Raw genomic sequence first — 24,315 nt, forward strand, 5'->3', positions numbered from 1 at the left:
CCCTACATTGTAGAAGAAATCCTGTACGAATATTCATAACAAGTAGCTACAAGATGACTTGAAAATTCAGCAAATATGATTCAGGCAGTTTGTAGGAGCTTAAGAACCGAGAGAAAACCACTGGTCTCATTGCTTCCACCACCTCACACATTTTCTCATTGTGCAATATTATGAGTTAAAAAAAAGGCTCATTTGTCAATATTATATATACTTACACATAGGATATGCTCCAACAACACCAAATACACTTTTTGGAAATAAGGGCTTGTTCGTTAATATGTAGACTTAATGGTTACAGTGTCTAAGTGTGCTTTTCAAAGACAACTTGCCCCTTTCCACTGTTGCTCAAAAACACTAGAAGACCTGTCTCAGGTATGGTATGTGGAGTACAGGTATTCACTCACTCATAATGCCATAACATTCACACGGAAAGAATACTGTACACTTAACCACACAACTTCAAATGTAGGGCTCTTGTCTGGGTCCCAACCGGTGCAAATCAAATACACTTAAATGGAAATACACTTACTTATCCCACCTGAAAACCTGGCCTTATTGCATGCCTCCCCAAAGAGAGAGTTACCAAGGCATGTAAAGAGCGGACTGTGGTGGCTTCATAAAAAGATTCTACTAGAATACTTTTTTGATCTCAAAGTCACTTTGAAACAGCTGTGCCAGTGTCACACGCTTGTTCTCAATATTCCCTCAAAGGACCTAGGGTTCAGTGCTACGCGTCCAATATTCACATATCTTCATCAAATAGAAAACTCATGAGTCTGCCATATGTCATGATAAATACCGTGTTTTTTTTCTGAAATAAGTAACATGCGGAAATCTCTTTGGCTTCCTGGTCAGTTGGGAGCAGTTTTTTGCTCTTCTACATCTTGCAACAGAATCAGAGACTCAAACAGAAAGGCCAGTTTGCAGGTTATCACATAGATTTTTTATGTCCTCGGCTTAAAAAAAGCAAGACGGAGCCTGTTCATCCAGACAGTAAGTGCAGCCCTTTGCTTCCAACAGATTTGGTCTGGATAATCCTTCAAATAGCATCACCTTCACATCATTTAATTTATTAGTGTAGCTCCCTGACATCTGATTGTTTCCAAATATCTTATGTGAGAGAAGACAATGCACTGGCAGCTGCTTATGAAAACACCGAACGGAAATGCAACATTTTTAGGACATATGATCTGCCTCTGGGTGAAGGGAAAGGCACAACACCCTGGTCTGTCCACTCAGGCATGACACAGCTTAAGTGACATGTCACAGCTGAAAATCCAGCTCGCGAGATGCCTCTGATGTTACTGAGGAGCATGCCGTAATGCACAAAACATTACCATCCTAACCAGAAATACCGCAGTACATATTTTAAAGGGTATATGCAATTGCTGCTGGTCTCTACTGAATTTATGGCAACAGCTATAAAAAAAAAGGCTATGAGCAGTGGTAAAAAAAGTAGTCATCGTAGAGTTAAATTGCTCTCCTAACTTAAGAAGGACACATGGGGCTGGGGTAAATTGGAATAATGCTCTCTATCCATTACGGCACAGGATAGCTGTTCTCATGCAGATTGTACCTGCTGGTAATTCACTGTAATCTCATATATTCTAAATCCTAGCACGCTTCTCTGTGCAAGAGCTACTGTGTGATTCTGTGAATGGTTTCACAAGTACAGGCACACTCTAGTCGTGTGCAAAACGTTACCAATTAGATCTTATTTCCAAATACAGAGAATGGATTTCCCCAATTTTTAAAATAATTATTCTTGCCTTTTTTCCCCCTTTAACAAGACTCATCATGAATCCTCTTTAATTTTCCTTAATGTATCCATGAAACCAGAGCCAGTGAAGCCCCTTCTTATAGCTCCAGGAAGGAAAGATGCCTTCCCTCTGTTCATACAATGAACAGGGATATTCCCTGGCGCCAGTGCTTGAAGCCAGCGATAGACTCTCTGAGTATGACTCACTGCATCTTCGACCCTGGCACTGCTTCCAAAATTTAAGCATCTGATTTACTGAGAGTTAAGTGTCAATAATAAACAGGTCAGTTCAAAGGACGTTTTACTCATTTTATTCCAATAGTACTTTTTGGTAAGTTCACAGATAAGATCTCAGGGCTGGAGGGAACCTGTATGTAACAGGTATTAAACACCTCTGGAGCAAGACAGATCAGATGGTAGCTCCATTCCCATCATACTTAGGCTGACCAAAAATGCTGAATCATGGGTTACATGATACTTCATCTAAGAAGTATGAAGAAGGTAAATAATCTTTTAATGACCAACTCAGCAGTGAGCATACACAAGCTCTTAAAACAAAATCAATTAACTACTGCCAGTCTACTGTGTTCCTTGATGTAATATCTATTGAAAAAACAATATATTCACTTATCTTTCAAGACATTAAAACACTTTAGTTATTAAATATGAATTACTAGAATCAAATATAATCTCTTTGTCTTACAGTCACATTGACTGACTTTTATCATTTGGCACAAAAAATAACTTCACCTTAAAAGCAAAGAGTGGTAATAAGTGTCCTGGCCAGAAACGATAGTGAGATGAAGATAAATATTTATTACCAGTGACCATCCTCTGTGCTTTACCATAACTTAGTTTCAGCAGCCATTTGTCTTTAAACTATTGGGAGTGACAATGCAAACTATAACATTCCTGGTAGTACATTCAGATAAAGGCTCATAAGAGGATTACCCCCCCAAATAAGTTGAAACCAGAGGTCAAACAGAAGTTCAACCTGCACATCAGCTAGAAAACACCACTTACCTTCAATGAATGTTATTATGCTCTGATGTATACTATACACAATACAAAAACTTGTGGGAATTAACATAGTACAAAAGCCATTCCTCACACTTTAAAAAAGAGACAGTCTTAACTCTCTGTCACCTTCATCCTTGGTCTACGGTTAGATGGGAAAGCACAGAGAATATAAGCTTTTGTAGGGAGAAACGTTAACAAAATCAGGATAACACAGAACATGTAAACCGAAACTGAGAAGAGGACATAAGCAAGAGAAGTGTTTTGTTCATATAACATAACAAAGGATGTAAACATAAGAAAAAGTATTTCTTTCACTTGAACACTTTAATATTCTTAGTGCAAACATTCAGCTGTTGACAGACACCTTTCTTATGTGTGATAGCTCTTCTTTGCAATACAACCAACCAGCTAAAAGTCCTCTGAGCATATATGATGTGACCTTCCACCCCAAAAGAACCAGCAGTGTACCATTAATTGGGATTCGCCCCTGAATGAACACTGTGTGACAGGCGGAGACAATTTACAAGGACTTGCAAAGGAATACTGAAATGTCTTATATCACACTCAGCTCTGTTCTGAAGTCATGGATAACGACTGCTAATTTGTATTTACCCCAAGACCACTCTTAAGCTGCTCTACAAAGTCTAAATAGTCATGAGAGTCAGCGTGAATTACATATAAAACAGACTTACAGAAACTAAGAATCAGGCTCCTAACGTATAATAGGTGTGTCCTCTCTTGGCAAGTCATTGTAGCAAGCCTAGCCATAATGCACCTGGTAGCTAAAGAAATATCAGTGGCCTGAATCTCCTCTTTCTTGCTTTTTTTTTTTCCCAAAGGAATTTTTTCACCTAAGGGATCCGTTACTGAATGCAGCACACAAACTCCTCACGATTTCCAGTTAGGCTTGGGATAATTATACCTTCTGTGATCCACAATCCACTAGTTAGCTGATAAATTAGCATGCTTTTCACAAAGGAGGAATACTCATGTTACAATCAGTAATGCAAAGAAAAAAAAAACCAACCAGAAAACAAACGCCAAGAAAAAAGAAATTAACAAAATACAATAAGGATAAATGAGCCATGCAGTGAGACAAACAGACTTAACAGAGAACACTTTCAACCCCATCAGGTTTCACATCACTTTAAAGAAGGTAAACCCCATGCTGCAGAGCTACAAAGGCCAATATTTTACCCTTCTGTGTATGTACATCAACAGGGGTTATGCGAAAAATCAAGGACAGTGTGTGACCGACTAATAAAGTTTTTAATGACTTAACTTATTTATACTACCTTTTATACCTGATCAGTTAATAGTCACGCTGAGCTTTAAGGAAATATTTATGTGAGAAATAATGACTTGCACAAGAAAGACCTGTAGAATCAATCCCAAGCAATTACTCTCTATTTGTATCCAGAGGGCCAACCTGTGATATAAAATACCAAATGGAAAATCTGAGTGATATTTATTGATAATGTTACTGTAAGGTACTTAAAATACTCTTGTAGATGAAAGGCGATTGAGTCAGTATCTTTAGGCAGACATAGGCTCTCCATTGCTCCTAGATATTCCACTTATTTCTGACCTCATTCACTCTCTATTTATAGTAGATCATCTGCACTAGAAACATTCCCTATTTATTTAGGATTTAGTCCAAATGAGTTTCATCAATATAAAACAAGTGTGAGAAAAGAACCAGGCTATAAACATTCTATAAACAAGAATGAGAGGAAGAGCTCCTGCATTAACACTTTGAAAGAAACATTGAATTTATGGGTTGGTTTGATTCGCAGTCGTTCCAAAGTAAGGCTCCTCTGATTTTAAGTGCACTGCACAGAACAAGATAACATAGACATAGTTAAAAAGGCATCAGCTCAGCTAGGTTCATCCTTAATATCCCAGTTCAGCAAGGTGCTGAACTGTAAGCACCTATGATATCCAGCTGCAGTCAATTCACATCCACTGAAATCAATGCTCATTCTGGTATCTGTTGAGGACTTTCATACTACTGATGGTATACTTTAATACTACTGTTGGTCAGAGTTGCTACTGCTCTAAGGAAGCTGTTATAGGTCCAGAAACCGTAATTAGAAGACCAAATTATGACTTTTTTTACTTCCCAGCCAAAAACTCCAAGGGGAAAGACAAGACTTTTCATGAGAAAAATGGATGTACCATGACCCCACTCTGGAGAAGGTCTATTCTGTTTCAGACCTCTTTGCCATAAAGTTTCAAACTAGGCTTTGGTTTTGGTTTTGCTTCACTATGCATTGGTAAAATAACTTTTTTCAAATGGAGTTTTCACAAAATACTGGTTACACAATAAGTATAATTAAATGCCTGGTCTTAAAACTCAGATGGAATCAAATAATGCCAGACTCCTGCGAAACTCTGTGTCTTGGGGACCAGACTTTGGGACTTCTCTGGGATGTAGAACACACAAAATTACCATTCTTCCTAAATCCCAGCACTGCTTCTCATTTCATATCACTGTGCATGTCTGAAATGGCCGAACTTCTGGAAATCTTTGTCTTAATTCTACTTAAAAAGCTTACGAATGAGAACATGGGAAAATGGAGGCAAATCCTGTATTCCTCAGTTAAAATCTCTGCTGAATTCACAGAGAGCTTTGCTGAGGTGAGGACTAAGCAAGAACTGCTATGCCTAGAAGATACTCATTGGTGACTGAGATGAGGTGCACGCCTGCATTTACTAAAATTAAAAAAACTCACATAGCAAAGTGTGCCTGTATTGTGCAACAGCACTTGACCTATAGTATTTCTTTCTTACTAGCTAACCATAGTTTTAATTTCTTGCCACACATACTTCTTGCTCTCTCTTATTTTTTGTCACAGAACGTGTAAAATACTGCTCTTCATACACTGTCACCTTGTTGTGTCTCACCTTGCTGTAAGTGAAGTCAGTGGCACGCTGTCGTTTACCTCGAAAGGAGCAGGATTTGTCCTGAGATGCCTAACCCAAAGTGGGACTCCCCCATAATTCAGTAAGCTTTGGATGAGACCTAGAAGGGACCTTAGCAGAATCAAGAAGTGGCAAGACACAGCCACATACCGAAACCACACCTGAGTGTTTATCTCTCATTCCTAATCTTTCACGTGAAAGGGATTAAAAAGCAAGCTGTTCTGTCAACTGCTTGGGTGCTACGCAGGATCTGAATGATTGAAAAGGCATCTGTAGGATAGCTATGCACATTGACATGGTTTAATCTCTTTCGATAGAAGTTTGAAAGGGAGCAAGCATTTGAATTCGAGGCTTCACGGTAATATTTCCTCATTTGGTTCCCAACTTTCCATTCTCGAAATCCCACCATCCTTTCTACTCCTACAGAGGAAAGAAGATGGTTCTGCCTCTTGTTTCAGGACAAACTAGCAACTTAGCCCATAACGGAACAAAAGATGAGAAATCGGAAAATGATGTTATCCAAACATTCAGATAAAACCTTGCCACAGAGCCTAACACAGTCTCTGATGGCTCCAGACTGTTTGGAAGTACATCCAACTGATTCCAGCATATCTTGTTCTACGTGCAACTCTGCTTGTTTGCTTATGTTCCCCAAGTCTGAATGTGCTGTAGCAGTTTTTGCTCTCCTTCATATCATTCAGCCAAGTTTCTACAGCTGTCTTGGAGATGCCATGGGTGTATCTGACTATAATTTTGGCTCATATATATATTTACAGACTGAGGGTCGCTAGAAAGAGAAACCGAGTGCATGTAATATGGTGACTTCCAGCTGCTAGAATCACAGAAATCACATCAAATGGCATTAATTTAGACAGAAGGCAATTGAAATAATGAAAACCATTGCAACATGTATACAAATGCAATGTGAAACTCCCTGTAGCAAGAAAGCATAGAACTATAACATTCAGTCAAACCAGGAAATGAGGGAAAAGGGAAATAAAAAGGTAAAAAATAATTAAAGAAATGGCCACTTTCATTTGCAAAACCTGAGGAGAAATCTGGCCTGGGTGGCCAAAGGGGGATTTTCTTAAAAGCTTAGAGCTGGCCTTACTCCTTTCAAGAAAATCCATGACGAGGCACTGCTAAGTCATGAGAAGAGTTTGGTCAATGGCAAGCACTCAGGCAAGTTTAACCGTCCTAAATTTCCTACATCCACCAAGCAAAAGAATGATCAAATGCTAATCAGTCATAGGCAAAGAACCTAAGAATCGGTATTTTAGTTTCACCCTATTCATCTGGTCCATCTTACTGTGTTGACTCCTACCTCGTCTTAGGAAAACGCTAATTAAGCATGTGTCTCAAGCCCTATAGGCAATAGTCTTCTTTTGTATGTTAAAAAAGAAAATGAGAAAAGATTACACAAACACACACACAGTTTTTTTCTCCTCTCAAATCAGCCTGCCAGGTACGGTGTGGGATGCAACTGAGGCAGTCCTATGACCAGACGATCTCCCAGCTCACGCCCAGCCATGTGGCTCCAGGAGGAGCTCCTCCAGCCTCCGTCCGGGAGGAGGAGAGGTGCGTTACAGACCACATCAGCGATGTTTCAAGCCGTGCAGGACTGAGAAGCTGGTCCCTGACTCCTGCAGGCTGTGTAGCGGCTGTGTCACAAAAGTGCTGGGGGGGTCGATGGATGCTAGCTTGTACCAGGGGATCGCAGTGTGTAACACGGCCTCCCTGAACCCTTTTTGGCACAATTTAAGCCCATCTGCTTCCCCTCTGCTCCTTCTCCTGGAGAGGAACATATGGCCCAGAATATGTATCTCAGAAGCAGAAAATATATTCAGAACATTTTCTAAAATATTCTGACTACCTTCTTTTTTCTTTTATAAGCTTTTATTCCAGTTATGAACCTTATATTCTGGCACGATAAATAATTATTTTACAAAAGTAAGTCCTTGCTTAAACAGTTAGGCAGCCCACAATGAAAAATTAAAATAAAAAGAATTGTGTATTGCACCTCAATAGTGAGAAGTTGCTATTGCAAGAAAAATCTTTGCCAGGAGTCTGGTTTTCGTCCATTCCACCATCATATTTTAATACTTACCTTAGTCCAACGACGTTGCATCCAGTAACAAATCAACAACAAAAGAAAATAAAGCCACAGTTAAGCTTAACATGAACATCTAAACACTGAACATTTTCGCTCTGAGTGGTTCAAACTGGAGACAAGCTTCCACATTTTTCCTCACATTAAATAGTACCTCACATCACAAATAGAACAATGAAGTTCCTCAAGAAGCAAGAAAACCTTTCTTTTAAATAGCAGTACCAACATCTGTGTGTGCAGTCCCGCTTCCCTAACAAGGGTAAACTTTTCCACTGTACCAGTGAGACTTTTGCTAGTTTGCCTGTTAGAAGACAGCAGTACTAGATCAAGGCTTGATGTGAATGCTTCCTCATTTCTGCCTGAATATATACAAATTTTACATATATACATATGTATGTATGTATACAATATATACTTGTTTATATACATACACATGCATACATACAAATATATATGTATGTGTATATATATGCTTTAATATTGTAATATTTTTATATCGAACACTCAGATTCTTGATCGCAAAAATGTAGCATAAGGGAAAACATACTGCAATCCTTGCCCAATGTAAAACCACGCCAGACAGCGGCTCTTGACACTATTCTTTGATAACCTATCCAGCACACCTTATGAGACACTGATACCACACCCATGCAATGCCTGTAATAGGACAAGTAGCAATACTGAAACATATGTTTCTCATAACCAAATGCTTTCTAACAAAAAAGTAGGTAGTCTTCTCTGGCTGTACTTTCATTGAAGAGTTTAATGTGAAGTCCATTAAAAATGACACAGATGCTTCTGATTATATACAACAAAAGTAAAGCGTAGCAGTTGCCTAAAATCAACTGAAGTCAACAGGATTCCTTCTGCTGATTTCAGGGTGTTTTAGGACAGATTGGGGTGTATTCACTTCATGATATGTAGATTTTAGATTCTTCTTTTCTCTAAATATTTTAGTGAAAGTTGTTGATTCATGCATGTCAGGTACATGGGTCATGAAACCATTTTCTACTGTCTTTGCGTTAAGCATACTGTTTATCCTACCTTTGCTGCCACAGATGAGTTGGGTTTCTCCAGCAAGTCCCACAGCTTCTTCCTTTTCTCTGCGCAGCAGGTATTATCAAACTCTTCCCCTTCTCTCTCTCGCATTGTCTCTGCCTCTCTCCTCAGCTCTTCATTCATCTGCTCTTTCTTTTGATGGTATCTTGCCTGGCAGCAAGATTCTAAATATATCTCATCAATCCCCCAGTAATCAAGCTCCTGGCCAAAAGAAAGAGCACACATTTCTTCCATCATATGTAGTTTCCCTGTCCTGTAGAAATTCAAAATGGAAGTGAAAGCCCCTGGGTGTCGATCAAAAAAATATTCGTTTTCATTTAGATTATAGTCATCACATACTTCTAGCAGAGATTCATGAGTATTGCAGTCTCTGAGCTTTCCTAATCGTGTCCTTGGAAGTCTGTCCAAAGTCCTCCACAGCACTTCATGGTTGAGCCCACCAACATTTATTTTAACTCTCCGTGAGCAGGCTTTGCTCCTAATGATCTCCACTGGTTCTGGAGGCAGAGAAAGGGTAGACCTTGAAGTTTTTTTATTGATCCCTGGTGGAGCCTTCTCAGCCATTCTGAAAAGGGTGCAGTTGTAACACCACAGTCTTTAGCAGAATGAGCTTGGAGAATACAAATATTTGGGCAGAGTACTCTTCAGATAGACAGCTCCATCCCTGAAGCTAAAAAAGACAAAAAATTAGAATATTGCAATGTACAATATATTCCCCAATCACTCTCTGTCTCTCTCCTTCCATGCTTTCATATGCAGATGAAAATTTAATGATGGTAATTTGGTGTCTCTACAGTGAGACTCTTTTGTGGTAGTATACAGAACCACTGGAACAGCTAAGAGCACTATGTTTAAGCAAAAGAAAAAATTCACTGGAATTCGTGCATTCATGAAAATCAACTGTGACAGTTTGTACAGAGGACTTGTTTTTTTGTTGTTCGGGTTTTTTTTAAAACCAGTCTCTGATGCAGCCATGTTAGCTTAATCTGATTACTTGCCAAATAATATGTGAGGTATGCTAATGGAAAGATTGTAGAAATAGCCATAAGGAAGAAGTGAAATGGGGGCTAGCTTCCCTTTTATTGAGTAATTCAAATTTGGGAGTTATGTTCTGAAACTGAATAAAACAATTAGAGCATATAAAAATCTCCTGTGAAACCAAACTGCTTCCTTCCCCCTCCCAACCCAAATCTTGATTTACTGTATTCTTTCATGGCGAAATGTTACTCACCAAACAATTCAATTGCCATTCTGACAGGCCAAATTTTCTAGCACTGGACACTGCTGATTTCTTTACAAATAGGTCAAAAGAATCCTAACTCTTCTGCAGCCAACTGAATGGTAATACATGTTTTATAGGCAAGTACTGTGCATACTGTTCCTTGGCTCCTCAGAAGAGTTCTTCCCTGTCCCACTTTTTCACCTGTTAGGTTGCTGCAGGGACATGATTGCATGACAGCAATCAGCAATCTCAATTTTAATAATCCGCAAGTGCATCCTCACTTGCTGTGCCTAGTGCTGCAGTGAACTCTGAAGTTGGTCACCAAATTTGGAATATCAATATCAAACAGGAAGGAAACCCACCCACCACCTCTACTATGGTCAATTATCTGACACAGTGCTTAAATAATAACGTAGCAATGGTATCATGGCCCAAAGGGCAGAATAGTAAGAATGCTTAGACAAGCTTCTCTTCCGAAGTAGGAAAGTCCTCCTTAGTAATTTCCCTGAGTTGACATCTCCTCCTCCCGTTCTCTGCAAACCAACAATTCAACAGTCTGGTCTTTTGTTTTGAAGTGAAATAACTCCAGCTTTAAAAAAAGCATTTGATGTGAACAAGAATTTGATCCTTTTTGCAGAGTAAGCATGAAGGTTGTGATGGGAGGGATTGTTACCTATAAATACATCAGGGGTATACACCAGGGAGGCAGAAGAACTATTTGTACTAAAGGACCATAATGGCACAAGAACAAATGGGTACAAACTCACCATGAAAAAAGGTGGAAACTTGAAGGGGAATTAGAAGGTCACAAAGACCAGATCCTCACCAGAGCAGTGAGGATCTAGAATAATCCTTTACTAAAAGTACCAGGAAAAACAAAGAATTATTTCAGCGTGTCATCTGACATGCTTATGACAGGGTTGACTATGTTGCTAGTATAAAATTAGAATTACTAGATCTCATTATATCTAAACTTTGAAAGTTCCTCCACCAACAGATAAAGTAACACTAAGGCTCAGCCATGTATGATACAGGTATTAACAGACTTCCACATCCAAAAACGTCAGGGAAAACGAAAATTACCCATCAGAGCAATATTTACATTTATAGATTTTTTTTTTTTTTTGGTTGAGTGCATAGCTCACTGTCTTGCTAACCCCCATACTGGCAAGAGCCCAAAACACCACCATATTAGCAGTTTCACTGTCAAGCTGAACCTACTTCAAAAACACAAGGGCCAAAATATTCTGCCTCTTCCCATCCTGCCTCCAGCACTGTGCTGTGAAGCTCCCTCCTGATGTCCCAGAGCACCTCTGTGCCTATTTATGTAAGGGTTTAAGCCTGTAACATTTACCTTCATTCATGAAAAAGATAATCTGATAACTTCACTTGCAAAGATAAATGTCATATCAAAATCAAAGCCCTGACATCAGTAGGTTTACATAATATATATCCCTTTCTGTTGTGTTTGTTTTGCGTTTTGCTTTTTTCTTCACCTTAGGCTGATTTTTTCTCTGGCTTTTCCCTCCTCCTCATTGCTTTAGGTGCAAGGGGATGATGGGGGGATTTCTGAGGAGGCGGGGACTCAAGTCTTCACAAGGTCTCCTCACTTAAGCATCTCCTAGTGGTCTGTGATGCATTTATCAATCTTCTGACACAGAAACAACCACATAAACACTAAGCAGTTATGAGAGGATATTTCTCCACAGAAGAAATATTTACAACCTTTTTTGGAAAAACCCTTTTAGACTTTAATGCATAATGATGTTTCTCCTTTATAGGATGCCTTACGTAACAAAACACAAGAATTTAAGAAATTCATAGAGAGGCTCTGTCATTCTCCATGAAATCAGTCAAGTCTTCAGGCAATTTCTGGAGAGGTTCACTAGTTTATTCACTACTGAATATCAGAGATTTCTTCTTTTTTTTTATTAATGTGTTCCCTAATATTAGCAATATCAAGTAAAATACAGTAGAAATCAAGCAGTTGATCTGATTAATCTTAGGTTAACCATACCCTCATTTGGTTTTCTGATTACAAAACTAAAGATATGCAAGATTATGCATTGTTTTAGCTTTTATGCAGTGTAGTTACCACACAGATTTGTTAAACAATGCAGAATTAGAGGGTCATGAAGACTGGTCTAAAGCTGATAAAACATTTTCTGATTTGTCAGTATAATTATTGGTTGCATCTTCCTACTCGAGGAAACATGGCTTTTCTAAAAAGCTTTAAAAATCCTGGTTGACTGTGGTCATACTGAAGTTAGCAGTGAAACACCATTAAGTTTAGTGTTTAGAAGACTGGATCCAAGGTGCTATGTATGTACTTATGTACCAAGGGATGAACCAGCATTCACAACATGTAGCACTCTGAAAAGATCAAAAATAAAAAGCATTTTCCCAAATGAAGAATCTTGAAATGTGAGGGCTATTTTTGCCTCTTTCCAGAGCTCCTTTCATTGAAATATATACAAGCAGTGGACTACATAACTTAAAAAAAACCAAAAAATTCTTTTAGTTTGCTTCCTAAGTGCCTTTCTTCACACCTTCTTTTGTTTTCTGCTGATGATTTTTTAAAATTTCTTCCTGCGCAGCTTTTCCCCAAGCCTGGACTACAGAGCCTGTATTTAAATGTGCCTTTAACAAAAATGTAATCAATAGCCTCTACTTTAACTACATAACATTTTAAACTTTATAATCCACATTATACGTTTCATACAAAATCACCAGATCTTTTATTGTAACAAAATTATGCAAGTGAGGTTACCTTTACAATTCATTAAATAATCTTTCTGGATTTTAGCTACTGCAACTAACTTTTCAGCCACTGCAATTTTTGTCCTGAGAAGGCTTAAAATATTTTTCAGTTTAGCTTATTGCATTAACCTTTTGTCTGTGTGCAACTCCACCATGCACTTTTTCCACCATGGGCTAGTGAGAAATGCAACTACCCCTCGGCAGGCAGGCAAAGCCAGCCTGTTGCTCACCAACACTGCTTAGCAATCAGCAGAGAAAGACACAAATTCTAACCACAGATATATAATAAGAGCAACTCCAGATAAAAGTGATTTTCTTTCCTTGCAATAATAAAATGACTTAGTAAGAAAATACCTATAATATTGAATAAAACTCTTCCAAACCAAAGCCAATATTTTGCATTAAATAAAAGTTAAAACTGCAAAGGCTACTACTCAAAAAGCTAGGGAAAGCCAGAACGAAGGTTAAGTGTCTTCCCCGACACCATATGCATACAGCTCTCAAAGGTGTGATTCCCCCCACACCAATCCCTTCTGCATTAAGTAAACGGGTAATTATTTACCATTTCTTTTCATCTTCCTCATTCAGTATTTGGCCTCTGATGTTATTTAGTGTGGCCTACTGCAAACCCAACACTACACGCAAAGTCATGAATTTCCCTCAGGGAGCTCTCACTATCCTACCTGAGTGCTTCCAGGGTATCCCAGAGTTTCCCTTCTCAACATCACTAGGAGGCCATTATTATCATTGCTTTATAGTGGAGAAATGAAGGTCATAGATGTCTGCAGTATCCAATAATTTTGGCTGCTGAAACTGAGATAGCTGCTTTTTTCAGAGTCCTTAGCATTTTGATCACATTTGATGGGCATGCCTACGTGAGCAGATTAAACCCTCAGGCAGAGGAACTCGGTTGCCTGTACTGTCACGTCGCCAGAGCATCGCCTGGCACGGCACAATTAGGACTCTCCCAAATAATTTGCAGGGATGGCTGGAGAGTCAGCATGCTTCAAGGTCTGCTCCTAATAAGTGGTTTGTCCGCAGCCATCTGCTTTGGAGCCTAGGTGAGTTTAACCACACACACAGAGGTCACCGTGCCAGCTGGCCCGAGCAGTGCTGGCGCCTTCCATGGACCGATCCAGCTGTACCCTGCATGTGCAAGACCTCGCTCCAAAGATTCACATCCAAGCTACTCTTGCATGCCTCAGTCATAAACTTCCCTCCCAATCTTTGCAATACAAATCGCGCCAAAGAAGGTGGAGGTGCTACACTACATAAGCACGCTTCACTGTTGGAGCATGTCCTCCCTACGCATTTAAAGCACCGTGAGGAAAAAAGTACGTGGTACATAAGAAAAGGCTGTATCATAAAGCCCCCAGGAAAGGGGAGCAAATTTGCTTTGTTCTGACTTAAGACACAAACTTTTTTCATTTTTTTGCCAGAAGATGTGCTTTTGTCAAAACTTGTCAAGTTGTTTGCAAGGAAAGACTGCATTAATTCATTTCCTTGCTTTGGAAACAAATAGAAGATGTTTTCAGAATTTGTTGAAAGTTTGCCTTCAACATTTTTTAAACAAAATCTAGATTTCTGGTTCTAAATGTACTGATGTTCAATTATTTTTTTTTTAAAGGTTAAGAAAGCTCTGGATCAAAATGAGACATTTTGAAATTATTAAACAAAATAATTTGGGTGATCCCATTCAACCTATTTTTCTTCAGGTCTGGAAAATCTAAGGTCAATGTTTCTTCTTTTTCCCAGGCAAAAACACTCACTGAAATCCAGAAAAATCTGAGGACATAATTATTGCATTGATTAGTTTGGCCATTAAAAATGACTTATTAAAGTGTGACAAAAATCAGATCTGCAGTCTGTATATAATGCAGATATGTAACACTTCCTGGAAAAAACTAGCTTCAGGTTTTTGTAAGCGTAATGTCAGGGGAAGTTCAGGTTGGACATTAGGAAAAGGTTCTTCACTGAGAGGGTGGTCGGTCACTGGAACAGGCTCCCCAGGGAAGTGGTCACAGCACCAAGACTGTCAGAGTTCAAGGAGCGTCTGGGCGATGCCCTTAGTCGCATGGTTTAGTTTTAGGTAGTCCTGCGAGGAGCTACCTAAAGACTCCCTTCCAACTTGAGATATTCTATGATTCTAAAAAGCCTTAGAAAGCCTGTGCCCACCTCAGTGTCTAACTCTTACAGCCTATAACCTGGGATACAGCAAGGTAGTCAAGAAAAGATAGAGCAAGTTAGTTGTGACAAACTAATACATTTCTACTGAGTAAACAAATTTTTAGAGCTTTATATACTGGCTTATTCGTATAATTGTATGAGTCTGCTTTTTCCAATTTCTGCTTTGCTGTAGTATCTCTGCTACCACATCTCAGCTATCGAATGTCTGTTCCTTCTTTCAAAATATGAAGACCTGCAGTTTCTCAATGGTGAGCTGTGGGATGTTTATTAATAGCATTTTCCCTTAATTTCAGTTTTTTAGAAAATGGCTGAGATGATAGCTGAAACTCTGAAGAAAAACATCCCACTCAAATGAGGTGCTCATTATTTCCATTTCCCACCTTTACAGAAGTCACACACGTGTGGAGCCTGAGCCTGTCTCCCCTGTGACAGAGCTTCCCTGCGAGAAATGGCTGGCTCATGCCAGACCATGACCATGGTGAGAGCCATCACTGGTGGGTGGCAGGGACTGTAAGAGAGCTGGGTCCTTCCATGAGCTAAGACCAAATTGCAGCTGTAGCCTTGAGAGCTCTGCTTACAGCTATGGATGGGTTGGTCTATGGAAAGTAAGATTTTGCTTTGAGAATAAATCCTGCAAAACCAGTTCTTGGGGCGTTACTATGGCTAACTGGTCTAAAACAATGATTACTTCTATTTCATAACAGACCTCACAGATGATTTATTTCTGGTATGTGAAAAATTAAATGTTGGCTGTACAAAGTCTCAGAGATCTGCAGGAAACACTCGAAAAAGATGGGGCCTTTTATAGACGATCTTTTCAAATCGACTAAATCTGTCTGTCTGCTAACTCCTTGTTCTCACCATCTTGAGCACAGAAGTGTCTTTTAGATGGATGAGCTGAACTTCACCAAGGAGCAGCAGACTCAGAGGCTTTATATATTCCCTAAGAGCCTTGGATAAGAAAAGACAGACAGAAATAGGTAAGGAGACAGAACACAGAAAAAGAGGGAGAGTATAACTGATAAAACGTTTGTAAAATCTTGCAGTCACTCAAGCTTGGCAGTTTTGGCCTGAGTTTTCTAACTACCCCAACAGCACTTGCAATCACTTACTGGAGCTCTTACTCAAGGTAAAGCCTTGTGGGTGGGCCCTAGATTCCACTACAGATGACGTGAACAACTTTACACCAAAAGGCTGAATGTTCTTGACAGCATTCAGTGTAATTTTACCTCATGACTCATATGGAGTTTAGGACTCAAGTGGCCTTTTCGAGTAGGACCTCACCGCAACTCTGGAGCTGAGAGCTGGGTTTGGAGCACCCCCTCAGACTGCACTGAGGTCTCAAGAGAGCGATGAACGTGGCTGCGCAGTCCGTCCCAGCACTGAGTCAAGATCACCACCAGGCTTTATTCCAGACCAGTTCTGGTTGTCTGTCTTTCCTTATTAGCAATGGTCTACTTCTTGGTGCTTGTGACAAGTGTGGCTATATGATCCTTACAAAACAATCCTGATGCGTTCCTGCTCAGTTTACAAAAACAGTTGCATTTCCATTGCAGCCCAGGTTGAAGCATCTCTTGTTTAGGATGTAATTGTCTGTGGTGTCTGCACTTTACTATTTATGTTTACAATTGGTTGCTAAGGGCTGAGTTATTGCTTTCGCCAAAGATACTGTCTTTCAGTGCAGATTTAGCCTTCCCTGGAAATTTCAGAGGGGATGAGCTGTCACAGAGAACTACAAGGCCGAATGGCACATCATTTTCTTTAATTTCAAACAACCAGATATTACAGAAATGTGATTATGTAAGATTCTCATTTCAGGGCTAAATCAGATGACATATTTATATCCCGGCTAGCACTCTGGATCCACAGTTTTGATAGGTGCCTCCATACAACTCTGAGAATGTACAGATATTATATATACAGGATACAGTAATAATGGTAAATACATTAATATTAATAAATTAGAGCTTTGAATTGCAATTTATTCATCCACTACTTGATTTTTTTTTCTAATTGCATTGCAGTGCATTAAGATGATGGAAGAGATTGTCAACACATCATTTGTTCTTTGAGGAGGCATCATTGTAACCAGTTGTCCTAAACCAATTAGTTTTAGGGCTACTCTAAACATGTTATCTTCTATAACCCTTCAATCTTCCACTGCTCCCTACCAATAACATTGCTGCCAACCAGCTGAAAGCACTGAAGAACTTCACAGATGTCTTTTTGTTCTCCTGAAGAACAGCTTGCACAGTGTAGTACTGAATGATGATTCTAGGTTTCTAGGCAGGGAAATATTACACAATATGTAATATTATACTATATACATAGACAACGATGTCTGAAGCAACAAGGCACATTGAGAAGGGTCAGATTTTATCCCTCTTTGAATCAAACTGCACCCAAAACTCTGGCTGTGGCACTTTGTCCAGAATCCCACTATAATGTTTGCATTTTCTAATACAGGATAAACATGCAACACCGCCATCTTAGATCTACAATTAAGGAAAGCATGGTTGTATTCTTAAGTGACTTATTTGGAAATTAAAACATTTGGGTTCAATTTCTGCCTCTGTCAAAAATTTCATTTTGAACCATTTCTAACTGGACCATTCCTGATTCAATCAAGGAAAATGGTAGGCCTAGACCTACCTAGACAACAGCTATGAAGAGACATGGCAAAAGATTTCAGCTTGAGATGGGTACATTTACTCAAGAGATGTTTGTCTCAACTCAGTGACTCTACCCAGCAGGAGTACAGCCTATGTTCCTATCTCTGGTGCTTCACAGAAGCACTGAAGCTGGAAGGAATGAACCAAGGCCTTGATTTTTGTGTGACTCAATTCTGACAAGTGCCTTTGTACACAGCTGTAAATGCCCCCAAGGTCATAGCATCAGCAAGTCTTCACAAAAAGCTTTTATCATTAAAAATTAAGACAATTTCAGTCTAGACTTGATTCTGGAGAATCCATCCCTTCAACATTTTCATGTCTTATACTATGGAATGCCTTGAAAAAACACCTGAAACTACTACTAAAAATTGTCGTGCAGGGCCTATGACATCATGTCATCTTATTTTGCCCATCTGAGAGAAGCAGTCACCCAGAAAGCAGAAAACTTTGATTCCCGACCTTATCTAAGGTGTTTTGGTTCCACATACTGCACAAAGGTACAGCTGGGGATCTGGTAAGGGAGAGCTGTTCTTTGGAACTCCAGTTTAACACTGTAGAGAAGAAGATACACTTAATTTTCATATTGATTTTAAGTCCTACCAGAATGGAGACAGCATAAGTTTTGGAAAGCAGAATGTCAAGCCTAAAGGCAGCTGATACCAAGAGTATTGATATTTTTGACCCTCAAATTGACCTGACAATAGAAAAAAGTGAGGACTTACTATCATGCACAACTCCATGCTACTGTTGCTGTAATTCTGAAATCAAGAGATGCTAAAAGGAAAATCTTTATAAAACTGCCACTATAAATTAATTTATTTACCTCTATCAAGCCAAAATGTATTTTTAAAAGCCACAGCATCCTCTTAAAAAATGTGCTTCACCAGAGCCATTAGTTCAGGGTTTCTATTATTAAACATGCAAGACCCAAGTTCAAAGAAGGGTGCAGGAAACTCTAAGGCGGGATCAACACGATACTTCATGGTCAGAAAGAAGATATTCTGAACTCCCATCCAGATTCAGTGCATAGTCAGAATCAAAAGGGACACAACTCACCCACATGATATTCTAAGCCTGGAAACCTCCTCTTATAAGAGGCATGTAAAACACAGTCCTTCAAAAGAACTGAACAAGGTCTACTCTTTTCAAAATGCACCTTGAGGTGGTGGTAGCAACCCACTGATATAATTGCCTGGTTATTAAACATTCACCCAGGGATCATGTTCATCCCTGGTGACTCAAACACGTGGTTTATATTTTGTAGGCTACTGCTGCTACCGGTAATCCCCAGGATGGCTGCAGGGATGGAGACCACCTTCCCTGTTCCTACTGAGCAAAAATGAGGCAGCCTGCGCTTGAAAGGCAACAGGCATGAGTCTGTAGCTGAGGGGTATGAGCAATCCTTTGGCTGGGGGAAATCCTGGATTACAAGAGGTGAAATATTTGTTTCCATCATGTTAATCTAAGAAAGGCCTAAAAGCTTGATTTTTCTCGGTGAGTACCCTAATCACAAGGCTACTGAACAGACATTTTTGTTTCTACTAGGTGATCTATAAACATGTCAGAGCAGCCAAACAGCCTCATCCCTTCTCTAGTTCAAAGGGAGCAGAAGATACTCAGCACTGCTAGTGCTACTTTAATGAAATGCCTAAAGAGGCACTGAAGTAACTAACTATTGGTAGCCAGCTAGTCCTCAATATAAATGAAAGCACCAGGCCTACCCAGTTAAGAAGCTTGCTCTATGTCAGCAATAATGAGAACGAAGAAAGCATGAGATGGAAATATTCCAGAAAGCAAGACCTTCTAGATGGCACTACTGTCAAGGTAGATCAACTCTGTGTGCTATTAATCTCAGCAGCCACTGGATAAGCACGTACAATAGTGTCATTCATAGCTTTGTGATTTCAAGGCTAATTAGTCCAGTTCGCTGTTTTGAGTCTGCTGAAATACATTAGCGGGTTTCTTCCAGCTGCTGCAGCCTGCCAACACTTTCTGCTCAAACTGTCCCAGGATCTCTCTGATATATTCAAATTTACACTAAACGTATGGCCATAAATTATAGCAGGATTATTTAGTCATCTGAGAGTACATCCAGCTACGATGAGGTCAACAACCTTGTAGGTAAACCAAAACCTCACACTTTAAGAGAGCAAAAGACACAACTGAAAACTCTGTAGAAAGCAACATTATGGCCTCATTTTGAATTGTTGAGTTTGGATGTGATTTTTATCTCTATATATTTAAAATACAGCTAATTTTCTAAAAGTTAACTATTGATGAGGTACTGTGAAAAAACTATTCTATGAACTGCCTTGAGATGTCTTATTAACGCTCTGAGGCAAATTTATTCTGTATTTGGACTGTACTGCCATAACTGATTTCTATTTCTTAACTTGGGCAATCAGGGGGAGAAACTCATCTCCAGTGTCATCAAAGAAGATTACGTTTGAGAGCTTTGTTCAGTTAATTATCAGCACAGCTTTGCATTCGTTTCCTCATTGCATGGTTTTACCTAAAGGGCTGATGTTTATTTCCTAATAAGCTAATACCCGAATACGATGGCAGCATGAAGCTTGCAATAGCAAGCATGACTTCCTAGGGAAAAGCACTGACCAGCATAGAGGCTTCTCCTCGATCACATGCCGGTGCTGTGATAAGAGAGCTGCTCAGCCCCTTCGTCTAGGCTCGGACTGTATCTGCCCTCACGCAATTTCACCATGTACCATGGTCCCCCTGTCATGGTCTTATGAGAGAGAAATTGGTAGATTGCCATTGTTCCTTGTAAAGACTACACTTGCTGCTTATCACAGCCTACTCCTAAATACTCAGAGCTGCATTATGCCAGCATGACATATATTATTTATTACCTAATAGATTGTTGGTTCTGACTCTCTTGCTGCTGCCAGCAGTGATGCTACTGACTACTCTTGAAGTCATCCGGAGGAGGAATAGAGCCGTATAGAAGCCAGACACCTAAGTCACAGCTGATCTGCCATTAGGGCTAAATATAGATTTCCTGCATTAGAAACAAATACATTAAAAACCCCACAGATTTTAGCGGCCTAAGACTGTTTCCATATTGTTCATGCGGTCACCATAATCCATGAACAAGACATTCAAAATAATATTCATTTTTTACTGATTATGCAGTTAACATCATCACACTTTCCGTGCTGGTGAAAAAAGTAACTCCTCAGTTTAAAAACTCCTCAGTTTACTCCAGCCTTGGAAGAAAGTGATGTATTGCACAGTAAACAAGTGAAACTTCAGGAGGATGCCGATATGCGACTTGCACTGAAGTTTCTGCATGTTCTGTAATGAGCACCAGGAAGAACAAAAAGCAGAATAGCCTTTGCAGTCCTTCCAGCTTTAATGGAGAATACAGGCAGTTTTAAACTTAACAGATTTTAAATATCTTGACTGATGCATATTATATCTAAGGCTTTTATGGTAATTAGTGATCTGGGAAGCTATACGGGGACTGCCTTTATACATATAGCTACCCAAGATAAGAAACTTCCAAGTTCTGTTCAATAAAAAATTGAATTGTTCAGCTTCTCTGATCACTTTTTATATTTAATCATAAGATTTAATATATGTGTATTTTACTTAGATTGAATTTGAGCATCACTAAGCAATCTATTTATTATAGCATGTAATATTATATCTAATACTTGAGAAAAAATTCAAAATAATGAAATTCGTTCCAAATCCTTTCCATATAGGCAGAGAATTATAAATAAATAAACATGGGAAACTATGGGATTGCACAAAAATCTACATTTACAATAGGAAAAAAAAATCTAGTCTATAATGTCCCAAGCAATGTATTTTCACAGTATCCCATAGAACACTGTTGTACATCTTGGAGATCTCTGCAATTAAAATTTGGAAAGTTGATTTTGATTTATAGTTAAAATTACTGTTAGGAAGTAGACACTCATTTCTACCTGCTAAAATGTGAGTTAAAACAACATGTCCCAAAGATTTACTATAAAATCCAAGAAATTAAATACTCAGTGCCACTACCTCAACAATAACCGTTAAGAGAAAGATGCCAGTTACTTATGAGAAATCAAAAATATTTTCTTTTAGGATGCTCACACCCTGGTAAGAGTAGAAACAGCACGACCCAACAAAGTAACAACAGCCTGCTTTTATCATGCATCCAAGTTTATAATATTCAGACATCTAGTAAGTAAAAAAACTTATTTCTAAAAATGAAAAAATCTCCCATAGCAATACTATAGAAAAAGGGAAAGTCCTTCTAGAGGCGATTGTTACTTAACTCCAAAAGCTGTGAGCATACTGTTGCTGGGTCAGAAGGTATTATGCAATAACGTGATGAGTTAATAGAAATGACCCCTGAAAACATAAAAAAAAAAATCATTTTTAGAATGCATGTATGTCTACCCTGATGAAGCTGAAGTGGCGTGCCTCGCAACTTTAAGCACTTCCTTTTCTGGCTCCCGGCCTTCCCTCCTGGGCTCTGCCTGTCAGGAGCAGCAGGTCTGTACTCTGGAAGAGCAAATGCCTTCAGAGGGGTCTGCAGTGGGATCCCACAGCACTGCAGTGCTCCCACTGCCCCCTTCACCAGGTACCTCATCTCTCATTCACTAAGACTCCTCTCCTCTGAACCATGCAGACTCAAGACCAGACAGCCCCTCCCCAGCGTGCTGTTTATATAAGAACAACATACAGAGTAAAACACTGACTGAAATGTCCTCCAGCAGGTAGCTTTAAATATAGTAGCACCATGAAAAATATTTTACCTGTGCATGTAGTGACATGAAGCTCAAGGAAGTCACATAAGATCAAGATTTTCTTCTAGAAGTCACAGTAGCAAGGTGTTTGGCAAAATCCCAAATGTTGGCAAGAAAGCTATTGCGAATCTCGACTCCTCGCCTTGCCTTGAATTGCAAGCCAGCATTTGCCAGTTAACTTGCACTTAGAAAAAAAGGCTGAGCATGAATAAATAAATACATATGATACGGCATCGTTACGGCAATGGGACATTTCAAAATGCTGAAGCCAATGGAAATGCTCAGACTGAAGCGTGCTGCTCCAAACAGCACTTCTCCCTCATCTCAAGCTGTTTTCGGTTTTGCTGTCTGCATATGTCTGAATGAGGCCAACCTGCTGAGCCCCACTGACAGCGTCCGGCTGAGGAAGAAGCAGGCAAGAGCAATTCGAACACTGTTACGAGAGCTGCCTGTGGAAGCATCATTTAAAAAAAAAAAAAAACCACCACAACAAGGCAGCTGCAAGTTCCAATAAGGTTGAGGGAGGAGACGGTTTATCAGTCGTTGTTTGAATGGTAAAGACAGCAGTGTTAAGAACCAGCAACAAACTTTTTTTGTGTACTGCACCTCATCTCTCTGGCGAAGATTTCCAGAGCGCTGTACTACACCTCAGGTGATCAGAGAGCAAACAAATCTCACAAGCGGCATGTACTGACTGACCCTGCTACCCTGAAAGTTTCTAGTAAAACTCCCTGGGAGGAGAATCGCGCCTCAGGCTTGGTAGGACGTTTAGTTTCTCAGAGCTTGCCCAGCCTCTAAGGCTCGCTGCTCGCTCTGCACTAACTGCCAGCTGAGCAAACTTGAACTCTCTGCGTTTTTAAAGCAAAACCTCACCAGAGAGTCTTTTCCCACTCCCAAGCGTGTCCAGCTTCGCTGCTGTTCTCCCTCTTCTAAACCAATCCTGGCAGCTCTTCAGAGCTACAGGATGGGGTCAGTGAAATCCTTCGCTTAGGTGTCCTTTTAGTAGCAAGGTCTTGATGACTGCGTATTTGCTAAGGAATGTTGCCTCCACCTGATGCTACTGACACTTCCCTTTTTACACAAACGTTTAAAAAGCGACAATTTTGGCAGTGATGCTACAGATGGTCTCATCTGCGATGAATTAAAATGTCCAAGAAACTGCAAATATACTGCTTATTTATATCTTAATCATTATGTAACTTGAGTTGAATGAAGTCCAAGACCTACTATAAATATGGACAGTACATACATAGGGTATAAACAAAGGTCTACCTTCACCCGGGCAGTGAAATTCTGATGTAAGAAACATACTGAATGTTTTGTAGAAACCATGCAGTGAACATGCCCATTTATGAAGAAGACACTTAGGTTTTTAAATCTAGGGGAGTGACAGCATGCTACGTATCTACAGAAAGCATATATGCCAGTATATTTCAGACTAGCACAATGCCACAGTTTTCCTTCTTTGATAGAGGGGATTTTTCAGTTCCCGGGTACACGGGGTGATCCAAATGACAGCTATCTACCGAGACCGCTGAGGTTCTGTATCATCAGGTTCCCGCAAGCGCTATTAGAGCATCGGAAACAAATGACGAGCCTTTATCTTTAAAGCTCACCCACGGCAGGAGGCAGAATACTACGAAATGTCATTTCCCCCCTCCCTGTAGCGGCTCCGAAGGAACAAAAATACAAGCCACGGTTTCCAAAGCGCTCCAGCGTGAGGGCTGCATTATTCTCCCTCAAACCGATCCAGGCAGCCGGGGAGAAAACCCTGTGTCCGTCCGGCCCCGCCGAGCATGTCCCCTCTGCCGAGGGGCGCTCCCCGCGCCGGGGCCGCC

General features: G+C 39.8%; 1 protein-coding gene across 1 annotated transcript in view; it reads right to left on the bottom strand.

Annotated features, from left to right (window-relative positions):
- KCNB2 (potassium voltage-gated channel, Shab-related subfamily, member 2) overlaps positions 1–9,437 on the bottom strand; it is a 197,279-nt gene extending 187,842 nt beyond the window's left edge. Inside the window, exon 1 of the mRNA XM_009335028.1 lies at positions 8,859–9,437. Coding sequence (XP_009333303.1) covers positions 8,859–9,437 — 579 coding nt within the window. The remainder of the gene's footprint in view (positions 1–8,858) is intronic.
- Between the last annotated feature and the right edge of the window lie 14,878 nt (positions 9,438–24,315).

This window comes from Pygoscelis adeliae, unplaced genomic scaffold (genome assembly GCF_000699105.1).
Source record: "Pygoscelis adeliae isolate BGI_AS28 unplaced genomic scaffold, ASM69910v1 Scaffold101, whole genome shotgun sequence".
Lineage (NCBI taxonomy): Eukaryota > Metazoa > Chordata > Aves > Sphenisciformes > Spheniscidae > Pygoscelis > Pygoscelis adeliae.